We start from the raw sequence: 23,389 nt of genomic DNA, 5'->3' as shown, positions 1-23,389 counted from the left end.
GTAAGAACCTAATTTCTCCTTCTGTATCGCTTGATAGACCGGTATAGTTCTTTTACGGATGGGACGTACCAAAGCAGTATCCATCAAGGGTGGGACCCCAGAAGGGCCGACACCAGAACACGTTCACCGAATACCGTATCCCGAAGCGCATGAACATCCACACGGTAGTGTCTGACAAAGGAATGCAGAGAAGACCAAACTGCAGCCTTGAAAGTATCCACTGGAGGCATTAGAGAAGACTCAGCCCAAGAAGCTGCCTGACCCTGTGGAATGAGCCTTGAGAAAGTCTGGAACAGGCTTCTTCTTCTTGATCCAGCGCGCAATAGTCTCCTTGATCCAGCGCGCAATAGTAGTGCCATCCCCCTTACAAGGACCTGCTAGAAGGACAAAGAGATGATCTAATTTCCTAGAGCCTCTGCACATAAGAGCGAAGGACCAGACTGATATCCAACTGGCGCAGCTGTCTCTGCTCAGAAGAGCCCTCCCAACAACCCAACACCGGGAGGACCACAGATTGACTTGACATGAAAAGGAAAAACTACCTTTGGCAGAAAGGAAGGAACAGGCCTCAAGACAACCCGCTCCCTAGAAAACTCCAAGAAGGGAGCCCTACAAGAGAAAACCTGAAGCTCAGAAACACGTCTAGCTGAAGTAATAGGCACCAAGAAGACTGCTTTAAGAGTAAAGTCCATCAAAGAGCAGTCACCCAACGGTTCAAAAGGAGGGTGCACCAGAACAGACAGAACCAGATTGAGATCCCAAGATGGAATAGAGGGCCGCACAGGAGGCCTGAGCAACTTGGCCGCCCATAAGAAGCGAATCACAGCAGGAATGGCAGTCAAACGCTGACCTTTCAACAACCCACGAAAGGCTGACAAGGCCACAAGCTGAACCTGTAGAGAAGACCAAGCCAGTTCCCTATCCAAGCCATCCTGCAAAACCTCAAAGATGTTAGGCAGGGAAGTGTAAAAAGAGACCACCCCACGCGCATCACACCACTCCTCAAATAGATGCCAAACCCTCACATAAGCCCGAGAGGTGGAAAGCCTCCAGAACCCCAATAGAGTTGAGATCACTTTATCTGAATACCCCTTCTTACCTAGACAACCCCTTTCAAGAGCCAAACCGTAAGACAAAATGGGACCCGGATCAAACATTGGAATGGGACCCTGAGTTAGAAGGTTGTCCAAGAGAGGCAGATGAAGAGGATCCGCCACCAGATCCATGTAACATGGTCATCGAGGCCAATCCAGAGCCACCAGAACCACAAGGCCCGGATGGCGAATTATGCGGAGAAGAACTCTGCCCACTAATGGCCACGGAGGGAACACATACAACAGCCCCTCCGTTGGCCAAGGTTGAACCAGGGCATCCAGGCCCTCAGCCTGACCGTCTCTGCATTGACACTTGTGGCCATCAGGTTCATGAGGGGCTGACCCCAAGACTGCACTATCAACTGAAAGGCCACGAGGCTTAGACACCACTCTCCGAGATCTAGCATGTAACTTAAGAGGTCCGCCTGAACAATCTCCACTCCAGCTAAGTGGGATGCTAAGATCTTTTGAAGGTGCGACTCTGCCCAGACCATGAGCAGAGTCGCCTCCTACACCATCAAAGTGCTCCTGGTGCCCCCCCTGATGACTTACATAGGCCACCGCCATGGCATTGTCCGACAGAACCCTGACTGACTTGCCCATCAGAAAGGACTGGAAGGCTAGCAATACCAGACAGATGGTTCTGGTCTCCAAAACATTGATCGACCAATAAGCCTCCTCCGTAGACCAGGTGCCCTGAGCTGAGTGACCTAGACACTGAGCCCCCCAACAAAGAAGACTGGCATCCGTGAGCAGCACCATCCACTGCGGCTGATCCAGATTCACCCTTTGTACAAGATGGGGGGGTCTGAAGCCACCAGCGAAGACTGCCCCGAGCTAAGCCCGGAAACGGAACAGGATGATCCAGACTGTGCCCCTGAGGCGACCACCTCCAAAGAAGAGCATACTATAGAGGACAAATGTGATCCCGCGACCACCTCACTACATTGAGGAAGGCTGCCATCGACCCCAAGACTTGAAGGAAATCCTGCACCCGAGGACACTGGGACACCATAAGCAGGCGAATTTGAGATTGCAATTTGCTTATTCAGGCCTCCAGAAGGAAGACCTTCCCCAAGGAGGTGTCGAACAGGAACCCAAGATATTCCAGGCGCTGAAATGGAGACAATCGGCTCTTTGCAAGGTTGACTACCTATCCCAGCAACAGCAGAAACTCCACCGCCTGAGTCATGACCCGAGTGCTCTCCTGGAATGACTTGGCTCGAATTAACCAGTTGTCCAGATAAGGATGAACATGAATGCCCTCTTTGTGCAATGCTGCCGCGACAACCACCATCACCTTAGTGAATATCCACAGAGCCGTGGGCCAGACCAAAGGGAAGTGCACAGAACTGAAAGTGTTGCCCCAAGATCGCAAAGCGTAGGAAGCGATGATGGGAGGCCCGAATAGGAATGTGTAAGTAGGCCTCAGTCAGATCTAGAGAGGTCAGAAACTTCCCCAGCTGAACCACCAAAATCACAGATCGCAGAGTTTCCATGTGGAAGGAAGGCACGTGAAGAGCCCTGTTGACCCCTTCAAATCCAGGATGGGTCGAAAGGTCCCTTCTTTCTTTGGCACCACAAAGTAAATAGAGTACCAACCTGTGCCCCACTCCACCGGGGGAACTGAAACCACCATGTGAAGATGGGGTTCCCTGAATGGAAAAATTTAAATAATCAATATAGTTTGGTATTCTTGTGCTTTCAGGTAGACTTCCTGGGACACAAGGCCCAGTGCACAATTTATGCACAATGGCATAAATTGTTAGCTGGATTTATAAATAAGAAACCAAAAACTGGTCTTAGGGATATTTGGAGTATTGACATTAAGCACCAAATTTCTACATCTCAATGGCCACGAATCTGGACTTGGAGGTTGAGATGTACAATGTCAGCATCTATGAGACCAACTTGGTTTTTTCTGTTACATAGAGCATTATGGACCCCTGTTCGGTTACAAAAGTTAGATAGCTCTAAGTCAAATAAATGTTGGCTTTATCATCTCAAAGTAGGGACTTTAGATCATTTATTGTTCTATTGTCCAATTATTTTGGCTTTTTGGAATTCAATATGGGGGCCAAATAAATTGTTTATTGGAAAATCCAATGGCATTGTCTTATGATACTGTGTTATTTGGCATGTCAATGAGAGCTAAAAGTCAAATATCATCTAAGAACAACAGACTTTTATTAATAACTAGTCTTTAAGCCCTTTACATTAACGGGTGCTAAAACATATGTGTATGTGTGTGTCTGTCTTTATTTCTTTCTCTCTCTCTCCTTAGCCGCTTTCTTTCTTTCTGCCTTTTTTTCCTTGGTTGTCCATCACCACCCCTTGCCTGCTCCCCCTGTCCATTTTCCCTTCCTTTTACCTCCCCTGTGTCCACCACCACCCCTTCACTGCTCTCCTTATGCAGCAGCAGCCCTTCTCCCTTTGTTTTACCTCCCCCCTATCCAGCAGCACCTCTTTCCTTCTCCCCCTGTCCCTCCCCCTAGTCCCTCTGTCCTCTGTTCCTTTTTCTTCACCACCCTGTCCATCAGCATCTCTTTCCTTTTTCCCCTGTCCAGCAGTAGGCATCCCTTCCTTTTTTATCCCCCCTCCTCCTTCTTATCCCTATGATACTCTTACCTTGCTCTGTCCCTGATTAGAGGTTCCCGACAGCCGCCCAGTTACACCCATTGGAAAAGTTCCCACTGCCGCATCCCGCACCCCTCCTGACGCGGCTCCCGTTGTCCTTTCTGTCTGTCTCTGTCCCTGGCCCCCTTTGCCTGTCTGTCTTTCTGTGTAGCTCCCTGCCCCTGTGTCTTTCTTCTTTTCTTTCTGTCTCCCTTCCTCCCTCTGTCTGTCTGTCCAAAGCAGCATTCCATCTCCCTCCATTTCCCTTCCCCCACACCAGTTCCCTGTGCACCTGCCCCTGTATCTTTCTTATTTTCTTTGTGTTTCCCTTCCTCTCTCTGTCTGTCTGTCCAAAGCAGCATTCCCTCCCCCTCCATTTCCCTCCCCCCCACCAGTTCCCTGTGCAGCAGCATTAGCGTTTCCTCTACCCCCCCTTTCCCTTCCCACGGTCCGAACTACAAACGTGGCGAGTCCAGCAGCGTGTGCATCAGTCTTCACACGCTGCTTCGGGTCCTTCTACTGCCCTGATTTACTCTGGCACGTCCCTGATGACATCATCAGAGATGCGGCAGAGCAAATCAGGGCAGTAGAAGGGCCCGAAGCAGCGTGTGAAGACTGATGCACACGCTGCTGGACTCGCCATTCGGGCCCGCGGGAAGAGAAGGGGGTGGGTGGCAAAGGAGGGGAGATCGGCGGCGGCAGGAGGAACGGAGATCGTTGTCTGGCTGCGGTCCGGCTTATGCTGCTGGAATCGCCATTCGGGCCCGCGGAAAGAGAAAGGGGTGGGTGGCAAAGTAGGAACGGAGATCGGCGGCGGCAGGAGGAACAGTGATCGTCGTCTGGCTGTGGTCCGGCTTACGCTGCTGGAATCGCCATTCGGGCCCGCGGGAAGAGAAAGGGGTGGGTGGCAAAGGAGGAACGGAGATCGGCGGCGGCAGGAGGAACGGAGATCGTCGTCTGGCTGCGGTCCGGCTTACGCTGCTGGAATCGCCATTCGGGCCCGCGGGAAGAGAAAGGGGTGGGTGGCAAAGGAGGAACGGAGATCGGCGGCGGCAGGAGGAACGGAGATCGTCGTCTGGCTGCGGTTCGGCTTGTGTAGAGCAGGGAGGCTGAGACGTACTAAGCGAGCAGGTGGTGATGTAAAAAGCGCGCATGCGCACTCGTGCTTCCACGACGGATCAGGGAACACGACTTTTGAGTACGCATGCGCGGCCTAGCATTTTATTATATTAGATGACAGGAGTCGCCATACAACAAATAAGCAATTAGAAGAATTGGAAGAGGCTTAACTATAGTTTTTTGGCGGAATTCATTGCGTCATATGTATAAAATCAAAAGAACATTAGCCATTCAGAAAGGGAATTTTAAGAAATTTCAGATTTGGATGCCATTAGCAAAATATTGTAACGTCTAATCATTGTTTTCCCCTATAAACATGCACATCCGGGAGGGGGGAGGTTTGATAGGATAATAAATTTAGATATATTGAATTGAGGGTCATTATAGAAATTATATATGTCAGTCATTGTGATTGTTTAGGAGGGAGGGGGGAATAATTTTTAAATAGATATTAATAGAATATTAAGTGTGGTATTGAAGTAAAAAAATGTTGTATTTATTGTTACACTTATTGTAAGATTTGAAAATAATAAGGAATTGGGGAAAAAAAACAATCTTTGAAGGGTCTGGTGAAAGGCCTGCTGCTTCCACGCCACCTGCATGAGAGAAGCGAGAAAACGGTCTGGCAAGAACCGGACGAACTCCAGAGCATAGCCATCCCGGATCACATCCGGAACCCACTGATCGGACATCATGTCTGCCCACTGTGGATAAAAGTCTCTCAACCGGGCGCCCACCGGAACCAAGACAAGTGCCGGCAAGGAGTCATTGTGTAGGACGGGTGGCAGGGGACTCGGCTTGGGCCCTACCTGCACCCCATCAGGTCCCACGAAAGGGCGGCATGTGCTGGAAGAACCTGCCTCTTTGAGCCCAGAGACTGAAAAGAAGCAGCCCCTCAACCACAACGGCGGAAATCACGCCCATGTCCACAAGCAGCGCCGCCTTGAGCCAGCAGCCTGGGCCTATCCTCAGGCAAACGAGGCACTTTAGAATCTGTGAGAGTCTGAACCAACTTGTCAGGACCTCACCAAACAAGAAAGATCCTTTAAAAGGAAACTTCGCTAACCTAGCTTTGGACGTCGAATCTGCCGACCAAGTGCAAAGCCACAAGGTACGGCGTGCTGCCACTCCTAAGGCCAGAGACTTGAAAGAAGTTCGCAAGAGGTCATACATGGCATCCGAGAGATAAGAAGCACCCAATTCAATTTTGGCAACTTCTTGCCTTAGCAAGTCCCGATTCTCAGATTCATCATCAAGTACATGTTGGGCCCAACGAAAATATGCCCTAGCCACCAGCCCGCCACACATAGCCCCCTGGACCGACAAAGTTGTCACATAAAAAAACTCTGTTTAAGGAGGGATTCCAACTTACACTCCTCCGGGTCCTTCAAGGCTGCACTGCCCTCAACAGGCACGGTAAGCCACTTAGAGATGGCCGAGACCAAGCATTCACTACAGGCAACTTCATAGTATCCCTATCCCCTTCCAGAATGAGATACAGGCGGGCCATGGAGCGCGCAAAGCAAAAAGGGGCTTCTGACACCTGCCACTGTGCGAGCATGATGTTTCGAATATCCTGATGCATAGGAAAAGAGCGGGAAGCAGAGCAAATCCCCTTAAGCAAGGGGTCTACCGTACGTAGGGGCTCCGACACAGGGTGCTCAAAGTACAAAACCGAGGAGACCTGAAGGATTAACTCATGGAGCTCTTCGCGCTGAAAAATGTGCACCACAGACGCATCTTCGCCGGCTGGGGGGTGCTCGAACCCCTCGCCAGTGGAATCCGGCCCCCCAAGAGGATCCTGGAATTCTCCCCAAGGGTCCAGGTCCTCATCAATCACCTCATGCTCCTCTGGGGAAAAAATCCTCATCCCAAGAGACCCTCGGGCATTTGAATGAGAGAGTAGAGGGGGGCAAAACCGCCGCTGAATGGGGCTGCACCAGGGAAGAAGTCGAGGGTAACCCCCCCCCCGAGTGGACACGGAACCTCCTGCCACCAGCACATAAGCTTTACAAAGTGCTAAAATAAATTCAGGGGAAAAGACCCCCGGCGGCCCCAAAGGACTCCCTGTCCCAGCAGGGGACCCTGACACACCTTGCCTCTGTATTTCCAGAACAGGGGGAAAATCACCTGAGATAACTGAAATGAATGAGGAGGTTCCCGCCGAAATTGGACCTTAAATCGCCAAAAACGGAACTCCTGCGGCCTGTCATGTCTGAAAAGCCTGGGACTTTCCTGACGCTGAGGCCGAGGAACCAACCGACGTGAAAAGGGAATCCCCAGCTGAACCAGGGGTAAGGGAATCCTTTTCTCCCTGACCGTTGGCAGCTGGGGACCCCCCCCCCCCACGTGGGCTTCAGGGGAAGCCCGGGCTTCTCCACAATCTGAAGCCAAACTGCGAGGCACATGCGGCAGGGTGCCCTGGCCGCTGGCATCCACTGCCGACAAGGCTTCCCCACCACTCCGGTCTGCACAATGCTTGCACAGGCCGGCCACGAGTACCTCGTGCCTGGAGCACTTTTTCCCTTTAAAAGAGCTCATTGTGCTAAAAACCACCCTAGCTGTAAAGAAAATGCCGGTTACTTGAGAAAAACACAGAAAAAAAGGCAGTTTTAAAGGGAAATGAGCCTTTCAGACCGGCACACCTCAGGATTTTGTTGTTATTTCTTTTTACTTAGTCAGAACAGACTCCACGGCTCTCAAAGCTGGAGGGCTGACCAACCAGGGGGCCAAGCCACCTGCTGAGGCCCTCTACAAAAATATCGGGAGGTGGGGGGAGGGACCCAGCACAAGACTGGCCGGGTTTAACACCCCCGAGTTCGGACAGATTCCCAAACAGAACGCGCCCAAGCTCTATCCGGCACAAAAAGGGGAACCAGGAGTCCACAAACAAAAGTTCCCAACAGTGCTGAAAAGCCTTACCACCTGCTACCGGAGACTGAGGAAAACTGGAGTAGCAAGAGGGGATCCTATACTGATATAAAAGTTTGATCTCAGTCTCCACCTGCTGGTAGCAGTGAGGCACATTACCCATCTGTAAAGGAACTATATCGGTCTATCAAGTGATATAGAATATTAAATTAAAAAAGTACAGAGAATGGAAAGACCTTGGAGGAAAAGCAAAAGCATAAGTCAAGAGCACTACATCAATTAGAGGAAGGAAGCAAAAAATAAATAAATAAATAAATAAAAAAAATCACAAAGCTGGAAGGCCACCTGTGGGGTCCAACAAGGATCTCTACTCTCTTCCTCTCTATTCAATATCCATATGCATTCTAGGCAAAAAGTTTAACCCTTCCACAAGTCCTAATCCTTTCATAAGCAGATGACATCTTTCTCCTTTGCAACACCAGAAATACATTGGATAGCACAATACAATACGTAAAAAATACAACAGACTACCTAAATGGATGGACACAAAAGAACTACCTCAAACTAAACAAGTCCAAGATCAAGACCAGTGATTTCAACTGCACCATGCACAAAAATTGAACTAACTTCAGGAGAGAAGCTAAAAATAGAAAGTTGTTCCAAAGTACTGGGTGACATCCTAGGCTCTTCTTTAACCTATAAAGATCAAATCAACACAGTGACTAAGACAACTGAGAACAATCAGGTCAGTCCAAACTCAAAACAGTTTCAGGACGATCAGTCAAGCAATACTACTGCCATACCTGGACTACTGTAACTCTCTACATTGGTATCACAGGAAAAGAGCTCAAAAAACTACAGACACTCCAGAATACAGCAGCCAGACTGATACTCAGCAAAATGGAAAAAGCCACTCCATTCCTAAAAGAACTACATTGGCTACCAATAAAGAAAAGAATATAGTTCAAGATGACCTGCATGACACACAAAACCATATACGGTGAAAACTCTCACGGGCTCACCACAAGCATCTCTCACGAGCTCACCACCTCAACTCAAGATTAGCACAAAGGTTCAAGATTCCCTTCCTTCAACAAGACCACCGAAAAAAGATGTTTGAGTCCACTTTCGAATTCCAAGCTCCACACATTTGGAATAAACTCCCTACATCTCTACGACAAATCTCCTCATACTTCAGCTTCCGAAAGACACTTAAGACACATCTCTTTTCCTTATAACTCTAGCCATTACATCTATCTCTACTGATCTCTCTCACCTCATTCACTGTTCCTACTGTAATGCTGTACAAAGTCTTTTGTTAGCTGCATTGAATCCTTGTTGAAAAATTGCAGGATATAAGACCTTTATAGTATAGTATAATTAACATTAATTAGGACTAATTAAAAGTTACACACACAACTTAGAAAATGTGATTCTATAAAAAATAAGCGCTTTCTCCAAAGTGTGCACCTAAAAGTGGGGCATGGTTAGGGGCAGATTGTGAGCATGTTTTCAAGTTAGGCACATATTTTTGACTTAGGCAGCATTGTGTGCACAAACTAGGCGCATTTAAGCCAAAAAACATTGGCTTAGAGTACACCTAAATGTTAGAATGCCTAGCAATTGTTACCATAATTCTATACAGTGCACATAACTTTTATAGACTCGCACTTCAAGCCATACTAGTCAGCACAGGTTTTTTAGGCAACATATAAAATTTGGGCCATAATGTGCACTCTTTAAGAAGAGGATGCACTATTACCAGTGGACAACATTCAACTCAAATGACAATCCATCCCTAATACACAACCCTGTACACCACAACAATAGCCTTTATGCCTGCAGATGTCATCTTAAGGTAGGTACAGTAGGTTTTGAAGGACTCAACAAACAATAGAAGCAAGTTAAAGTGACATCTGTATTTGGAACTTTTAATGTGAAATTCAATGCAGTAACTTTTAAGAGTGCCTCTCTGCTTTCTGGGTTCAAATGTCTGTGGCAACATCTGAAGCTGCTTCAGCTGAGAACTTTTCAGCAACCCCTCATAATACAGGCTAGAATGTACTGGGATTTTTTTCACATGTTTGGGTGGTGGGAGGGTATCAGTGACCACTGGGGGAGTAAGGGGGGGGGGGGGTCAGGCCTTAATTCCTCCAGTGGTCATCTGGTCAGTTTGGGCACCTTTTTAGCATTTAGACACTTTTAAAACAGGTCTAGTTCCAAACATCTTTAAAAAAAAAAATTTTTTTTTTAAATAAGCCCAGGACCTTTTGTTAAAGGTTTGATAATGCCTGAGGAGTGTCCAAGTATTAAGCCTCCAAAACATACCTCTAACACACTCCCTTAAGATTTGGATGCATTGGAGACAAAACAACCAGAAAGACGTCTAAAAAGTCTGTTTTGAGAATGCCCACTTGGACATTTTGACTAGTAAAACGTTCAAGTGCTGGTTTATGCTGTCTTTTAGATGCCTATCTTTTTTGAAAATGAGCCCCACAGCCTACTATAACTTGTAAGAAATCTATTATTTTACAACACAAGAGAAGCCACATACCTTAATCCAGTCTGTTTTATCTATAAATTTAACAGCTAGTTTCTGAGGATAAACTGAAATTGCTTCAAGAAGGCAGTACATCACTGACACACCTATAGAGAGAGAGGGAGATATACCACAGTAAACCATATGTGCAGCTACCAGGAGAAAAGAATCTTAGAACTGTAAGCAAACAGCACACACTAATTTTAAAAGCTTTTTTTTTAAAAAACTATCCCTATTTCACCAAAAAATAGATGTTTGTCCTCCAATTCAAACTTAACTCTAATTAAGCACAACTTTTATAAAGTGGCTTTAAAAAGTGCAACATACAAATATTTGAAAGGTACGTTATGAAATAAGGAATAAGGAAGAGCAGAGATGGGATTATAGAACTAAGAGAAGGAAAAATGAGACACTTAAAAAGAAAACACAACAAGAAATGCATTTTAACTTGTTGGCTTTCTTCTGAACCACCCTCCTATTGGTATTGGAGAAATAGACTGCATGAGCTGATGGGCAGGAAAGTTTGCTTGGCGTATTCTTCTCAACGCTGGAGCAGAGACTTTGTTAACACATGGACTCCATATTTGAACACTTTATCTCCTGAGAGTCGTAGTCGTATATTGAATCGACTTCAATTGTATTCTGCCTTACCTGTCTGATTTCTGACCTCAGTCTGTGCCTTGTTTCTGTTTGGGTGGGGGGGGGGGTTCAGGGATTGTGACTTGGGGAACAGGGAAGGGGGGGATAATGGTGCCTGACAGTTGCTGTGGAGGATATAAGAGTTCAGTCCTCCATGGTACATAGTTTCTATTGTAAAATCTTTATTGCATTTTTGTCTGTATTATGGTTATATCTGTTTAATAAAAAAAGATTTAAACATAAAAAAACACAACAAAACAAAAAGGAATAACCAATGTTCCACAATAAAAACAATCCAAAGATAAAAACAAAAGACTGTGCATATGGATGTTCTGGAAGATGATTAATTATTCGCTCTTCACAACAAAAATACAAATAAAAGTCTGAATTTGTAATACACGAATGATTGTCCTGCCGGACCCTACACGGTCTGTGTTTCGGCGAAACTGCCTTCCTCAGGGGTCCAGATGAAGCACAGTTACTTACCGTAACAGGTGTTATCCAGGGACAGCAGGCAGATATTCTTAACGCATGGGTGACGTCACCGACTGAGGCCCGGTACGGACACTTTTAACTAGAAAGTTCTAGTTGGCCGCACCGCGCATGCGCGAGTGCCTTCCCGCCCGACGGAGGAGAGCGTGGTCCCCAGTTAAGGTAAGCCAGCTAAGAAGCCAACCCGGGGAGGTGGGTGGGTCGTAAGAATATCTGCCTGCTGTCCCTGGATAACACCTGTTACGGTAAGTAACTGTGCTTTATCCCAGGACAAGCAGGCAGCATATTCTTAACGCATGGGTGACCTCCAAGCTAACAGAGAGGGAGGAGGGATGGTTGGCCATTAGGAAAATAAATTTTGTAACACAGATTGGCCGAAGTGCCCATCCCGTCTGGAGAAAGCATCCAGACAGTAGTGAGTAGTGAACGTGTGAACTGAGGACCAAGTGGCAGCCTTGCAGATTTCCTCGATGGGCGTGGAACGGAGGAAAGCCACAGAAGCAGCCATAGCTCTGACCCTGTGGGCCGTGACAGCACCTTCCAGTGAGAGACCGGCCCGAGCATAACAGAACGCAATGCAGGCAGCAAGCCAGTTGGAAAGCGTGCGTTTGGAGACAGGACGACCTAGACGGTTAGGATCAAGGTCAGAAAGAGCAGAGGGGACGAGCGGTGAGCCCTGGTACGGTCAAGATAATATGCAAGGGCACGCTTACAATCCAGCGTGTGTAACGCCTGTTCCCCAGGGTGAGAATGGGGTTTAGGGAAAAAGACAGGTAACAAAATGGACTGGTTGAGGTGAAAAGCCGAGACCACCTTGGGAAGGAATTTAGGATGGGTACGCAGAACTACCTTGTCATGGTGAAAAACCGTGAACAGTGGGTCGGCGACCAGTGCATGCAGCTCACTAACCCTCCTGGCAGAAGTGATGGCAATGAGGAAAAGCACCTTCCATGATAGAAATTTGAGTGAAGTTGTAGCAAGAGGCTCGAAAGGGGGTTTCATGAGGGCTGATAAAACCACATTCAGGTCCCAGACGACAGGAGGGGGCTTTAGAGGTGGTTTGACATTGAAGAGGCCTCTCATGAACCGGGAAACCAGTGGATGAGCCGTGAGAGGTTTTCCGAGGATAGGCTCATGAAACGCAGTGATGGCACTGAGGTGGACTCTGATTGAGGTAGACTTGAGGCCAGCGTCGGACAGGGAAAGCAAATAGTCCAGTACAGTTTCCACCGCCAAAGAGGTGGGATCGTGATGATGCAGTAGACACCAAGACGAGAACCTGGTCCACTTCTGATGGTAACATTGAAGGGTGGCCGGTTTCCTAGAGGCATTCAAAATATGACGGACAGGCTGAGACAGAATGTCTGGAGAGGTTAGGCCGAGAGAAACCAAGCTGTCAGGTGGAGCGAGGACAGATTGGGATGCAGTAGAGACTGATGCTGCTGTGTAAGTAGAGTAGGAAACACAGGAAGAGGAATGGGCTTCCTGGAGCTGAGTTGGAGCAGGAGGGAGAACCAGTGTTGGCGAGGCCACCGAGGAGCGATGAGAATCATGGAGGCTCTGTCCCTGTGGAGTTTGAATAACGTCCGCAACATCAGAGGCAGTGGAGGAAAGGCATAGAGGAACCGATCCGTCCAGTCGATCAGGAATGCATCCGGGGCCAGGCGATGAGGAGAGAAGAGTCTGGAACAGAACTGGGGCAGTTGATGGTTGTGAGGAGCTGCAAAGAGGTCCACCTGAGGGGTGCCCCACCGAGCAAAGATGGAGCGGAGTGTGGGGGGATCCAGAGTCCACTCGTGAGGTTGAAGGATGCGGCTGAGATTGTCGGCCAGGAAGTTCTGTTCGCCTTGGATATAGACCGCCCTGAGGAAGAGACTGCGGGCCGTGGCCCAGGTCCAGATGCGGATAGCCTCCTGACAGAGGAGGGGAGATCCGGTGCCGCCTTGTTTGTTTATGTAGTACATGGCGACTTGGTTGTCTGTGCACAGGAGAAGAACCTGAGGGTAGAGAAGGTGCTGGAAGGCCTTGAGGGCATAGAACATGGCCCTGAGTTCCAGGAAATTGATGTGATGTTGACGCTCCTGAGGGGTCCAGAGGCCCTGAGTGCGAAGTTCTCCCAGGTGAGCTCCCCATGCATAGGGGGAGGCATCTGTTGTTATGATCATGGAGTGAGGGGGTAGATGAAAGAGTAGACCCCTGGAAAGATTGGAGGAGTTCAACCACCATTGAAGAGATTGCTGAAGAGACGATGTCACAGAGATGGGATGAGAAAGAGGATCCGTGGTCTGTGACCATTGGTTGGCTAGAGTCCATTGAGGTGTCCTGAGGTGGAGTCGCGCCAGAGGAAGCACATGGACCGTCGAGGCCATGTGGCCCAGGAGGATCATCATCTGCCGAGCTGGAATGGAGTGATGAAGGAGCACCTGGCGGCAGAGGTGGAGCAGGGTCCGTTGACGGTCGGAGGGGAGAAAAGCCCTCATCAGAGTAGTGTCGAGGACGGCTCCGATGAACTGAAGTCGTTGTGTGGGAAGCAGATGCGACTTGGGGTAGTTGATCTCGAACCCCAGGAGATGGAGGAAAGAGATGGTGTGATGAGTGGCTTGTAGCACAAGTGGAGACGTAGGTGCTTTCACCAACCAATCGTCCAAGTAGGGGAACACCTGGAGGTTGTGAGACCTGAGGAAGGCCGCTACCACAATCAGGCACTTGGTGAACACCCTGGGTGATGATGCAAGGCCAAAGGGCAGCACCTTGTACTGGTAGTGGTGGTGCTGTATCTGAAAGCGGAGGTAGCGACGTGAAGTTTGATGGATGGGGATGTGTGTGTAGGCCTCCTTGAGGTCTAGGGAACATAGCCAGTCTTGTTGAGATAGAAGAGGGTAGAGCGTGGCAAGGGAGAGCATTCTGAACTTTTCCTTGACCAAACATTTGTTGAGGTCCCTGAGGTCGAGGATGGGACGAAGGTCTCCCGTTTTCTTGGGTACCAGGAAGTAGCGGGAGTAGAATCCCTGACTTCTTTGGTCTGGTGGAACTTCTTCGATGGCATTGAGGAGGAGGAGGGATTGGACCTCCCTTAGGAGGAGGGGAGTTTGGGAGGAGTGAGAAGCAGACTCTACGGGAGGATTGTCTGATGGAAGAGTCTGGAAATGGAGTGAGTATCCGTGACGGATGATGTTGAGCACCCATTGGTCTGATGTGATGACCTCCCAGCGTTGGAGAAAGATGGTGAGGCGGCCTCCGATGGGTTGAGGGAGAGGTACTGAAGGTTGGAGACTGGCTATGCCCTGGAGAAAAGTCAAAAGGGCTGAGCGGGTTTAGACTGTGGGAGAGGCTTGGCAGGCTGGTGAGATTGAGGACGGGCCTGGGCGTGCTGTTGTTGTCGAGGTTGGCGAGACTGCTGTTGAGGAGGATTGAGAGGTCTGGCCGAAAACCTGCGCTGATAAGAGGAGTGTGGCCTGTAAGGTCGGGCAGGCGGAGTCTTCTTCTTAGGTTTTATCAGCGTGTCCCATCTGGTCTCATGGGCCGAGAGTTTCTGGGTAGTTGAGTCCAGAGACTCTCCAAAGAGTTCGTCACCCAGGCAGGGTGCATTAGCGAGGCAGTCTTGGTGGTTTATGTCCAAGTCAGATACCCTCAGCCAGGCGAGACGTCGCATGGCCACAGCCAATGCAGATGCTCGAGATGTGAGTTCGAATGAATCATAGATAGAACGCACCATGAATTTATGTAGTTGAAGGAGGTTGGCAATCTGCTGCTGGAAAAGCGGGATCTTATGCTCAGGGAGGTATTTTTGCAGGGCGGATAGTTGTTGGACCAAGTGCTTCATATAAAAAGAGAAGTGGAAGGTATAATTATTCGCCCTGTTAGCCAGCATGGCATTTTGATAGAGGCGTTTGCCGAACTTATCCATTGTCTTACCCTCTCTGCCAGGAGGGGTGGAGGCATAGACACTGGATCCCTGAGTCTTCTTTAATGTGGACTCTACGAGAAGGCTCTCATGGGGTAGTTGAGGCTTATCAAACCCCGGAATAGGGATTACTCTATATAAACTGTCAAGTTTCCGAGAGGCACCCGGGATAGTGAGGGGGTTCTCCCAATTTTTATAAAAAGTTTCCCGTAAGATATCATGGACGGGTAATTTAAGAAATTCCTTGGGAGGTTGTTCAAAGTCCAAAGCACCTAAAAAAGCTGGGGACTTTTTAGAGTCGGACTCTAATGGTATGGAAAGGGCCGCCGACATCTCCCGAAGGAATTTAGTAAAGGAGGATTGTTCCGGCTTTGAGGCGGTATCCGCCATTGAGGGTTCCTCATCCGTGGAAGAGGCATCCTCCTCGGTACCGGGCAGAGATTGTTCCCATAAGTCTGGGTCCCTGATGGCAGGCTCAGTGTGGTGGGTCTTGGAAAGAGATTTTCCAGATCGCATGGAAACGGTACCTGGAGAGGAAGAGCGGTGTCGATCTCTGTCCCGGGAGGAACGGTGCCGTTCCGGGTCCCGGGAGGACCGTAGTCGATCCCGGTCCCGGGAAGGGTCTTCCGCAGCGAGAGTGTGTAGCTCAGGTTGAGCGGATAAGACTGGCATGGAGGTGTTAAGCGGTACCGAGGAGGCGGACACCGATGTGCGGGGCTCGGGCCGGTCCGGTACCGGAAGAAGCGGTGCCAATAGGGTTGGCAAAAGGTGTTGGAGTTGCTGCTGGAGCTGCTCCTGTAACTTATCCTGGAGGATGGCCGTGATGCGATCCTCCAATGGCAGCACCGGTACCGTCTTTGTTTTCTTCGGTACCATAGGTGCCGCTCCATGCCCTGGCGATGAGGAGGCCGATGACGAGGCACTCACCGAGATCGGGGCGGAGCGTTTACGGGGTCGGCGTGACGTCGGAGGGACCGGCGTCGCCGCTGTGGCAGGAGGGCGCTCAAGGGAAGTGGAAGGCTTCTTAGCCGGCTTACCTGGTGCCATCGACCCCGAAGAAGAAGGATCAGGCGTCGTCGAGGTAGTCGGTGCCGATTTTTGCGGCGCCGTCAACGTCGGGGCAGGATCCATAGCAGAACCGGTACCGAAGAGGAGATTCTGCTGGATCTGTCGGTTTTTAAGAGTGCGTTTCTTAAGAGTAGCACAGCGGGTGCAGGTGTCAGCCCGATGCTCTGGACCCAAACACTGCAGACACCAGTTGTGTGGGTCAGTTAGAGAGATCGGGCGTGCACACCACTGGCACTTCTTGAAGCCCGGCTGGGGGGGCATGAAGGGAAACACGGCCTCCGCAAAATCAAACCCGGAGGCCTGTATGATGACAACAGACCCCGCCGGGGCCGGTAGAAAAAACAGAGAAAAAAACGAGTTTTTTTTATTTTTTTTTTTGCAAAGTAGAAAAATAACGAACCCGAAAGGGAAAAATAAGAAAAAAGGATCAAAAAAGCGCGAGCGGGAAGGCAAAAAGAGAGTTTTCAACAGCCGTTGAAAGCACATGCGTCTTCTTCGCTCCGCGGAAACGAAGAAACTGGGGACCACGCTCTCCTCCGTCGGGCGGGAAGGCACTCGCGCATGCGCAGTGCGGCCAACTAGAACTTTCTAGTTAAAAGTGTCCGTACCGGGCCTCCGTCGGTGACGTCACCCATGCGTTAAGAATATGCTGCCTGCTTGTCCTGGGATAATGTAGGGTACACAGATAAAAGTATGAGCTAAAAACAATGTACGTGTCTTTGAGCAGAAAACGAAAATGGCTTGAAACAAACAGAGTGGCGCGTAAAATCTGCTTGTTTCAAGCCATTTTTGGTTTTCTGCTCAAAGACATGTACATTGTTTTTAGCTCATACTTTTATCACTTAATGCTAGAAGTCATCTTGTTTCTTGCTTAGGATTTATGTTAAGATAGATTTTACTACCACCAAATGGGTGTGGTAAATGGACACATACACACACGAGACTTTCTCCTTTTGCCGAGGTGGAAAACAGACAGCAACCAGACTGTGGTGGAGAAAAAGGCCTCATAACCAGTCAAGGAATTCACCAAAACAGCAAAAGCTGCTTGTCGATGAGCCCTTAGTTCATCATAGGCAAAAATAACAAAAACCTCCACCACAACCTCCAATATTGAATCTTGGCCTTGACTTCCTTCACAGGCTGTCATCCCTCCTGTGTGACTTTGTTGTTCCTCTTTGTCTAGGCCTTGATCTCCTTCATGCAGCTTCACCTTATTACAGTGCACTACACAGGCTATGAAGGGTTGAAGAACTTACTATTTGACATAATGCCACATTCAGAGCCCTCAACTTGGGAATTGCCCGCATGTGACCGACTCATTCTGCTTGTCCAAGGATAAAGTAAGTTATTTACCCATAATGGAGGGTTTCTCCATGGAAAGAAGGATAAGTCAGCCACACAAACTCACCCACCTCCCCTCTCAGATGAATCTGCCCTAGCTGGAGAATGGACTGGAGATGCAGATGGGGGTTGGGGTGGCCTGTGCATACTAAGATGGGCCTGGAAAATTCTGTCCATGACGCATCACACAACATCACCCATATGTGGCCATAGAGATCCCCCATTAAAGGTAAGTAACCTCACTTTATCTCACTCCTCCACTATAGAAAACAGTTTAGTACCTGTTAATAATAAAGCACAGTTACTTACCGTAACAGGTATTATCCAGGGACAGCAGGCAGATATTCTTGACTGACTGATGGGTGACGGCACCGACGGAGCCCCGGTATGGACAATTTTAGAGTGATTGCACTCTTAGAACTTGGAAAGTTCTAGCAGGCCGCACCGCGCACGCGCGAGTGCCTTCCCGCCCGACGGAGGCGCGCGGTCCCCAGTTAGGATAAGCCAGCTAAGAAGCCAACCCGGGGAGGTGGGTGGGACGCAAGAATATCTGCCTGCTGTCCCTGGATAACACCTGTTACGGTAAGTAACTGTGCTTTATCCCAGGACAAGCAGGCAGCATATTCTTGACTGATGGGTGACCTCCAAGCTAACAAAAAGAGGGATGGTGGGAAGGTTGGCCATTAGGAAAACAAATTTTGCAAAACAGATTGGCCGAAGTGACCATCCCGTCTGGAGAATGCGTCCAGACAATAGTGAGATGTAAAAGTATGAACTGAGGACCAAGTGGCAGCCTTGCAGATTTCCTCAACAGGAGTGGAACGGAGGAAAGCTACAGATGCTGCCATAGCTCTAATTCTATGGGCCGTGACAGAACCTTCCAGAGTCAGTCCGGTCTGAGCATAACAGAAAGAAATGCACGCTGCGAGCCAATTGGACAGCATACGTTTAGAAACAGGATGTCCCAATTTATTTGGATCAAAGGACAGAAAGAGTTGAGGGAATGATCTGTGGGGCTTAGTACGGTCTAAGTAGTAAGCTAAAGCCCGCTTACAGTCCAAAGTATGCAAAGCCTGTTCTCCAGAGTGAGAGTGAGGTTTCGGAAAGAAAACAGGCAGAACAATGGATTGGTTGAGATGGAATTCAGAGACAACCTTAGGGAGAAACTTTGGATGTGTACGCAGAACCACCTTGTCATGATGAAAGACGGTAAAGGGTGGGTCTGCTACTAGTGCATGGAGCTCACTGACCCTACTGGCAGAGGTGAGAGCAATCAGGAAGAGAACCTTCCAAGTGAGAAACTTGAAAGGAGTGGTAGCCAAAGGTTCAAACGGAGGTTTCATTAAGGCTGAAAGAACCACGTTAAGATCCCAGATCACAGGAGGAGGTTTAAGAGGTGGTTTCACATTGAAAAGTCCTCGCATGAATCTGGAGACCAAGGGATGAGCTGAAAGGAGTTTCCCATGGACTGGCTCATGAAAAGCAGCAATAGCACTGAGGTGGACTCTGATGGAAGTAGACTTGAGAGCAGAATCAGACAAAGAAAGAAGGTAATCCAACACGGTCTCCACAGCAAGGGACGTAGGATTAAGATGATGAAGAAGACACCAGGAAGAAAACCGTGTCCACTTCTGATGGTAACATTGCAGAGTGGCCGGTTTCCTGGAGGCATCCAGAACAGAACGAACGGGCAGAGATAAAAGAGTATCATTTGAAGTCAGACCAAGAGATACCAGGCTGTCAGGTGCAGAGATTGGAGGTTGGGATGCAGAAGGGTCTCCTGATGTTGTGTGAGCAGAGAAGGAAATTGTGGAAGTAGAATAGGTTCCCTAGAACTGAGTTGAAGTAGAAGGGAGAACCAATGTTGCCTGGGCCACCGTGGCGCAATCAGAATCATGGTGGCCTGTTCCCTCTGGAGCTTGAACAAGGTCCTGAGCATGAGAGGCAGAGGAAGGAAAGCATACAGGAAGAGATTGGACCAATCCAGGAGAAATGCATCCGCTGCCAGACGGTGAGGAGAGTAGAGTCTGGAGCAGAAGTGGGGCAGCTGATGATTGTGAGGAGCTGCAAAGAGGTCTATCTAAGGAGTGCCCCACTGAGCGAAGATGGACTGCAGAGTAAAAGGATCGAGTGTCCACTCGTGAGGCTGGAGAATTCTGCTGAGCTTGTCCGCTAAGGAATTCTGTTCTCCCTGAATGTAGATAGCTTTTAGGAATAGGTGGTGATCTGTGGCCCAAGCCCAAATCTTCTGGGCTTCCTGGCACAAGAGGCGAGAGCCCGTCCCACCCTGCTTGTTGATGTAGTACATCGCAACTTGATTGTCTGTGCACAGTAGAAGGACCTGAGGAAAGAGAAAATGCTGGAAGGCCTTGAGGGCATAAAACATCACTCTGAGTTCCAGGAAGTTGATGTGATGTTTCATTTCCTGGGCTGTCCAAAGTCCTTGAGTTTGGAATTCGTTCAAATGAGCTCCCCAGGCATAAGGGGAGGCGTCGGTGGTGATGACAAGTTGATGAGGAGGTAGATGGAACAAAAGACCTCTGGAGAGATTTGAGGATATCAACCACCATTGTAGAGACTGAAGAAGAGAGGATGTCACAGATATGTGTCATGAGCAAGGATCTGTCGCTTGGGACCACTGGGTCGCTAGGGTCCATTGAGGAGTGCGTAGGTGGAGACGTGCGAAGGGTGTGACATGAACTGTGGAGGCCATGTGACCCAAGAGTATCATCATTTGCTTGGCAGAGATGGAACGTTGATGAAGCACCTGCTGACACAGAGATTGGAGAGTGTGAAGACGGTTGGACGGCAGAAAAGCTCTCATGAGGACTGTGTCCAGCACCGCTCCAATGAATTGAAGTCTCTGAGTGGGGATAATATGAGATTTGGGTAGATTGATCTCGAACCCCAGAAGTTGTAGAAACATGATGGTCTGGTTGGTGGCCTGGAGTACTATCTGAAAAGAATTGGCCTTTATCAACCAATCGTACAGGTAAGGAAACACCTGAAGGTGGTGGGAACGTAGAAAGGCGGCCACCACAATCAGACATTTGGTGAACACTCTTGGAGAGGAGGCCAGACCGAAGGGTAGCACCTTGTATTGGTAATGACATTGGTTGATCATGAAGCGGAGGTACTGTCTGGAGGCCAGATTGACCGGTATGTGAGTGTATGCTTCTTTGAGATCTAGGGAACATAGCCAGTCGCCTTGATTGAGAAGAGGATAAAGAGTAGCTAGAGAAAGCATCTTGAATTTCTCTTTTACCAAGCATTTGTTGAGATCGCAAAGATCTAAAATGGGTCTGAGATCTCCTGTCTTTTTGGGAACTAGAAAGTAACGGGAGTAAAATCCCTGCCCCTTTTGATCCAGAGGAATCTCCTCTATGGCGTTCAGAAGAAGGAGGGATTGAACCTCTTGAAGAAGGAGGGAAGACTGAGAAGTGTTCAAAGCAGACTCTCTTGGCAGACTTTGGGCAGGAAGAGTCTGGAAATTGAGAGTAGCCGTGGCGGATGATGTTGAGGACCCACTGATCCGAGGTGATGATTTCCCAACGGCTTATGAAATGAGTAAGGCGTCCTCCTATGGGCTGCTGAAGATGGGCAGAAGGAGGGAGACTGGCTATGTCCTGGAGAACCAAGTCAAAAGGGTTGAGTTGATTTCTGTGAAGGGGGAGGTTTCACCTGCTGTTGCTGCTGTGCTGGTCTAGCAGCTTGCCTCTGTTGTTGCCTCTGACGCCTGGGTTGCTGCTGGGTCTGAGGTAAAGGACGAGCCACAAATCTACGTTGATAGGCCGATTGTTGGTGAAAAGGCCTAATAGGTGGGGTCTTCTTCTTTGTCTTAAGGAGAGTGTCCCATCGAGTCTCATGAGCTGAGAGTTTCTGAGTAGTGGAGTCCATGGATTCTCCAAACAGCTCATCCCCCAAACAAGGTGCATTGGCCAGTCGATCTTGATGATTGACATCGAGTTCTAAAACTCTGAGCCAGGCCAGTCGCCGCATAGCTACCGACATAGCCGTGGCCCTAGAGGTCAGCTCAAAGGTGTCATAGATTGATCTGACCATGAACTTGCGCAGTTGTAAGAGCGATGAAGAAGTTTGGCGAAAGGCAGATTTTTTACGGTCAGGGAGATATTTCTCAAAAGATGACAAAGTCTGAATGAGATGCTTAACGTAAAAAGAAAAATGGAAAGCATAGTTCCCTGATCTATTTGCTAGCATCGCATTTTGATACAACCTCTTGCCAAACTTATCCATGGCCTTACCTTCTCTGCCAGGAGGGACAGAAGCGTATACACTAGCCCTCGTGGATTTCTTTAAAGTAGATTCCACCAGTAAGGACTCATGGGGGAGTTGTGGCTTGTCAAAGCCTGGAATAGGTATGACCTTATATAAGGAGTCCAGTTTGCGGGGAGCTCCTGGGATGGTCAAGGGTGTCTCTAGATTTTTGTAAAATGTCTCTCTTAATATGTCATGGAGAGGCAGTTTGAGAAATTCCCTTGGAGGCTGGTCAAAATCCAGAGCATCAAGAAATGCCTTGAATTTTTTGGATTCAGCCTCCAAGGGAATAGAGAGAGATTCACACATCTCTTTGAGAAAAGAGGTAAAAGAAGTTGCATCAGGTTTAGAGGATGGATCCAAAACAGAAGGATCCTCTTCTCCTGATGAACACTCTCCCTCTGAGAGAAGAGGGTCCTCCGAATCGCCCCACAGATCAGGGTCCCGCACTTGAAAACTGCGGTCCCGGGATTCCGGTGTGGAGGGTTCTAGGTGTCGAGTTTTATGCATCGACTTCCCAGACCTCTGTGAAACGGTACCGGGAGATGTTATAGGCTGTGTCGGCGCCGATGTTTGAACAACCTGGTGTAAGGATCTCGGTTCCGGCGCTAAGACTGGCATAGAAACCGAGGAAGTGGTATGCATCGGTACCGACAAGGTGGATGCCGACAAAGGAGGCTGCTCCACTGTCGGTACCGGAGGCTCAGACCGGACCGGGACTGGAAGGCTCGGTGTCAGAAGGGCAGGTAACAGCTGCTGTAGTTGTTCTTTAAGCTGTACTTGCAGGACGGCGGCAATGCGCTCGTCCAGTGAAGGCACCGGTACCGCTTTTTTCTTCTGTGGTACCTTGGGTGCCGCTCTACACTCCGAAGAGGAACCCGATGTCGAGGGGCTTATCTCAATCGGAGCGGAGCACTTCCGCGGGCGCCTCGAGGTCGGCAGGATTGGGCTCGCTGCCACTGAGACCGGAGGGCGGTCCAGCGGGGAAGGCTTCTTAGCCGGCTTACCTGAAGGGTGCGACGCCGGTGCGGTGTCGACGAGGCAGGTGCCGACTGCGTCGTGGTCGAAGTGGGGACCGGTGCCGCCGAATCCGACATCTCGGTACCAAACAATAATCGCTGTTGGATTTGTCGATTTTTTAAAGTTCTCTTTTTAAGAGTGGCACAGCGGGTGCAAGTAGACGCTCGATGGTCAGGACCAAGACACTGTAGACACCAGTTGTGCGGGTCTGTGAGTGAAATTGGTCGAGCGCACCGCTGGCACTGCTTAAACCCGGGTTGAGGGGGCATGAATGTAAAAACGGCTTCAGCCAAATCGAAGGCCGAGGCCTCGATGGTGGCAACAGGCCCCGCTGGGGCGAAACCGAAAAAATGAAAGAAAAACGAATTAATTTTTTTTTGTTTTTTTTTTAACAAAGAAAATAAAATAAAA

The 23,389-nt window shown here is 49.1% G+C and overlaps 1 protein-coding gene across 2 annotated transcripts in view; it reads right to left on the bottom strand.

Annotated features, from left to right (window-relative positions):
• The window catches only part of ECPAS (Ecm29 proteasome adaptor and scaffold), a 336,957-nt gene that overhangs the window by 183,332 nt on the left and 130,236 nt on the right, over positions 1 to 23,389 (bottom strand). For both annotated transcript variants that reach the window (XM_033926317.1, XM_033926309.1), the window contains exon 19: positions 10,255 to 10,346. In XM_033926317.1, coding sequence (XP_033782208.1) covers positions 10,255 to 10,346 — 92 coding nt within the window. The remainder of the gene's footprint in view (positions 1 to 10,254; positions 10,347 to 23,389) is intronic.

Source organism: Geotrypetes seraphini, chromosome 1 (genome assembly GCF_902459505.1).
Source record: "Geotrypetes seraphini chromosome 1, aGeoSer1.1, whole genome shotgun sequence".
In the NCBI taxonomy this organism is placed as follows: domain Eukaryota; kingdom Metazoa; phylum Chordata; class Amphibia; order Gymnophiona; family Dermophiidae; genus Geotrypetes; species Geotrypetes seraphini.
This window is presented reverse-complemented; position numbering and strand designations above follow the sequence as displayed.